Source organism: Tarenaya hassleriana, unplaced genomic scaffold (assembly GCF_000463585.1).
Source record: "Tarenaya hassleriana unplaced genomic scaffold, ASM46358v1 Cleome100, whole genome shotgun sequence".
Lineage (NCBI taxonomy): Eukaryota > Viridiplantae > Streptophyta > Magnoliopsida > Brassicales > Cleomaceae > Tarenaya > Tarenaya hassleriana.
The window spans coordinates 113443-117236 of record NW_010960189.1 but is presented as its reverse complement, the minus strand read 5'-3'; the positions used below and the strand labels follow the sequence as shown (position 1 = coordinate 117236).

The window sequence follows — 3794 nt, the reverse complement described above, 5'->3', positions numbered from 1 at the left end:
TAGATGGATAGATGATTGAATTACGAACAAATGAAGATCAAATTTGTCTCAAAACGCAGTCAATAGCCCACTCAAACACAAACAGAATTCTGCACACACCGAAACAGATTTTTCCGAACAATATGAGATGAAAACGTATAGAGATGGAAAGATATCACCGAGGGGAAGCTGCGACGTCCTGTGGATAGTTGAAGCTCTGATACCAAAATGATGTAAGCTTCGAACTTGTGGATATAGGCTGGCCCGAACAACGCAATCACTGGCACAAGTATTGGCACTCGAACTCACGTGTTTCGGCTAAGGATGTTGGATGGAGGGGGATGGGAATGTTAGCTCAATCACCGGCCTTGTGAGGCACTCGAATTCAAGCTAAGATTCAGTGGATGAGATGGAGATAAGGAGGAAAGGTTTTCGGACACACCGAAAGCTGGCTCGGACACACCGAAGCCCTTCGTCGGACACACCAACGGGGATAACGGTTTGGAGATTCAAACTCAACAAACACAGCAAGCTTAAGCTCGAAAATGGCAATAGATTTCTTAGGTAATGAGTTCTGAAAACTTACAAGGATAAATAGCAATCTCAAAACATTTCCAACAGCTCTTAGCATTCAAAGCTAGATAAGCATGCAAGCTAGGTAATTAATGCTCTCTTAAGTACACAATATAGCTGTTGGAAAATGACATAATCTAATGTGTTTCTTCAGCAACATCATGGACCGAAATCTTCATTAAGTGGCGTGTATGGGCTGCTCCAAGATGGGCTGGGCTCATGTCCTTGGAGTGAAGTTCGTCCAGCATGTCGGAGATGAATAAGGTGATGCGTTCGCGAAGGGCACGCGCCTTGGCTCGAGTGAGGGGTGGATCGGGCCTGTGGTTTGGGCGTGTATGCCTTGGCCTTGGCTCAACTAGAAGTTCCCCATCACTATTGAAGATATGCTCGACATTACTCGTCACCTTCTCCTTATGGCTTCTGATCTGATTGAGTGTCGGATTTCCTGTCAATGGAGGAATCTCATAATCCTCCTCAACAGCTTCCCACAAATCTGACCCTTTCAAGATGATGAGGACATAGAGACCGGACGCACGGACAAAGAGTTGGAACGCACGGAACGGGAGCAAGATAGCTTGGAGTGCACGGAGCGGGAGCGGGATATCTTGGAACGCAAGGAGCTGCCTAATGCCGAGCATATCTTCAATAGTGATGGGGAACTTCTAGTTGAGCCAAGGCCAAGGCATACACGCCCAAACCACAGGCCCGATCCACCCCTCACTCGAGCCAAGGCGCGTGCCCTTCGCGAACGCATCACCTTATTCATCTCCGACATGCTGGACGAACTTCACTCCAAGGACATGAGCCCAGCCCATCTTGGAGCAGCCCATACACGCCACTTAATGAAGATTTCGGTCCATGATGTTGCTGAAGAAACACATTAGATTTGAAGTTCTGAAAGACAGAACTCTCTCAACACAAACTTTTTGAAAATCTGGAACTCTCACTCAATTCCATAAAACTCCCACACATCTATTAAACTTCATACAACGTACATATACATTAAACAAACTGTCTTTAACCATTAGAAAGAAATAACTGCACACTAACACACATACATAACTGACATATTAAATAAAACAGCAAAAAACAGATCAGCTTAAAACCACACTCCTTGCACACGTGCTTGACTTGAACCAATACCAACAATCTCCTCCTTGGTTTAAGGTCGAGCACACACACCAATCAACCTTTTGAGCAACTCAAACCTTCCTGGATTAAACGAAAGCCTTGTTTCGCATTCCAACTTTAAACAGCACTCGATCAGAAGTATCCTTGATGATACACTCCTGATTATCAAATAACACTTTGTAACCTTTATCAATCAGTTGTCCCACACTTAGGAGATTCTGATCGATCTTAGGCACAAACAACACATCGGACAACACTCTCCAACCATTAGGACCTTTGCACACTACGTCACCTTTGCCTTCGACAGCAATAAATTCACCATTACCTATTCTAACTCTAGCTTTAACAGATTTATCCAGAGTTTTGAAAAGATTTTGGTTACCTGTCATGTGGTTTGTACAACCACTGTCGATCAACCAATTATCATCTTCACTCTTGGAGACAAAGCATGAAGCCACGAACATCTGCTCTACCTCCTTTGTATCAGCATTCACCACCTCTGTTTGCTGTGCCATTTTTGACTTACAGAATTTTTCAATGTGACCAAGTTTGTCACACCTTCTGCACTTTAAATTCTTCCAACACCTCCAATGAGGATGTCCTTTCTTGTTACAGTGCTTGCAAGGATCAGGATAACCTCGGTTTTCACCAGATTCTTGACCAGAATTCTGACTACTCCCCTCTACTTTGTGCTTCCAACCAGATTTCTTCCCCTTATCAGCACCTGAAAACTTGGCTTTTGCCTTCAAAGCCCCTTCTGTCGATTCTTCCTTTCGCATTATCCGTCTTTGTTCCTGAGCTTGAAGAGAACTCAGCAGTTCTGCAAGCTTCAGATTCGCCATCTCCTTTGTATTCTCCAGAGAAGCCAATGTAGCTTCAAATCTTTCAGGAACAGAGACCATGATCTTCTGCACAATTCTCTGATCAGTGATATCTGTTCCCAGGATTCGAATCTTATTGACAATCTCAACAAGACGATCAACATATTCCTTGATAGACTCTGATGGTTTCATCTGTTGTCTTTCAAAATCTCTCATCAAATTCAACACTTTCATACCTCGGATCTTATCATCACCTTCAAACTCCTTTTGCAACAAATCCCACATGGCCTTTGCTGACTCCAAATTCATAATCTTCGTGAAAACGGAAGGAGAAACTGCCGAGAAAATGCAAGACATCGCCTTGGCCTTCCTCGTCACCTTCTCCTTATGGCTTCTGATCTGATTGAGTGTCGGATTTCCTGTCAATGGAGGAATCTCATAATCCTCCTCAACAGCTTCCCACAAATCTGACCCTTTCAAGAATACCTTCATCTTGACAGACCAGACCTGATAATTCTCGCCATCAAACATGGGTGGAGACATGCTTGAAAACGAAGACCCAGAAATATCGCCTTGCTCCATTGAAAAACAAAGCCTCTTCTTCAACACACTCACAGACCCTTTTAAGATCAACAAATGCTCTGATACCACTGAAGTTCTGAAAGACAGAACTCTCTCAACACAAACTTTTCTGAAAATCTGGAACCCTCACTCAATTCCATAAAACTCCCACACATCTATTAAACTTCATACAACGTACATATACATTAAACAGAAACTGTCTTTAACCATTAGAAAGAAATAACTGCACACTAACACACATACATAACTGACACATTAAATAAAACAGCAAAAAAAACAGATCAGCTTAAAACCACACTCCTTGCACACGTGCTTGACTTGAACCAATACCAACAGTTCGAACTTGGACCGGAGATGGTCGTTTCCCGAAGAAGGCTTGCTCATGCTGATCTTCTTGAGAGCTGGGACTAAATGGTTGGCGTATCTTCTCGCGAAAACCGCTGTCGGGTTCCTGTTTGGTTCGGTAGAAATTACTCGTTTCCTCTTGTTTATTTGTCTCCCCATGTGAGGATATAGATTCAAGAAGACGAAGGATTGTAGCCCCATCCCCCTCCATCCAACATCCTTAGCCGAAACACGTGAGTTCGAGTGCCAATACTTGTGCCGGTGATTGCGTTGTTCGGGCCAGAATATATCCACGAGTTCAGAGCTTACATCATTTTGGTATCAGAGCTTCAACTATCCACAGGACGTCGCAGCTTCCCCTCG

The 3794-nt window shown here is 43.6% G+C and overlaps 1 protein-coding gene across 1 annotated transcript; it reads right to left on the bottom strand.

The window, feature by feature from the left end:
* Window positions 1-1769: 1769 nt before the first annotated feature.
* On the bottom strand, window positions 1770-3632 carry LOC104804916. Its single transcript, XM_010529298.1, has 2 exons — window positions 3421-3632; window positions 1770-3162 (listed from the first exon to the last, which is right to left on the bottom strand). The coding sequence occupies exons 1-2, from the start codon at window positions 3630-3632 to the stop codon at window positions 1770-1772; spliced, it is 1605 nt and encodes a 534-aa protein (XP_010527600.1).
* Between the last annotated feature and the right edge of the window lie 162 nt (window positions 3633-3794).

Bases quoted from the DNA above. Each gene is read 5' to 3' on its own strand.
- LOC104804916 (XM_010529298.1), bottom strand. From the start codon at position 3,632: ATGGGGCTACAATCCTTCGTCTTCTTGAATCTATATCCTCACATGGGG. The intron at 3,163-3,420 runs GTTGGTATTGGT...TCTGTCTTTCAG, and splicing joins CTCCGGTCCAAGTTCGAACT to AACTTCAGTGGTATCAGAGC.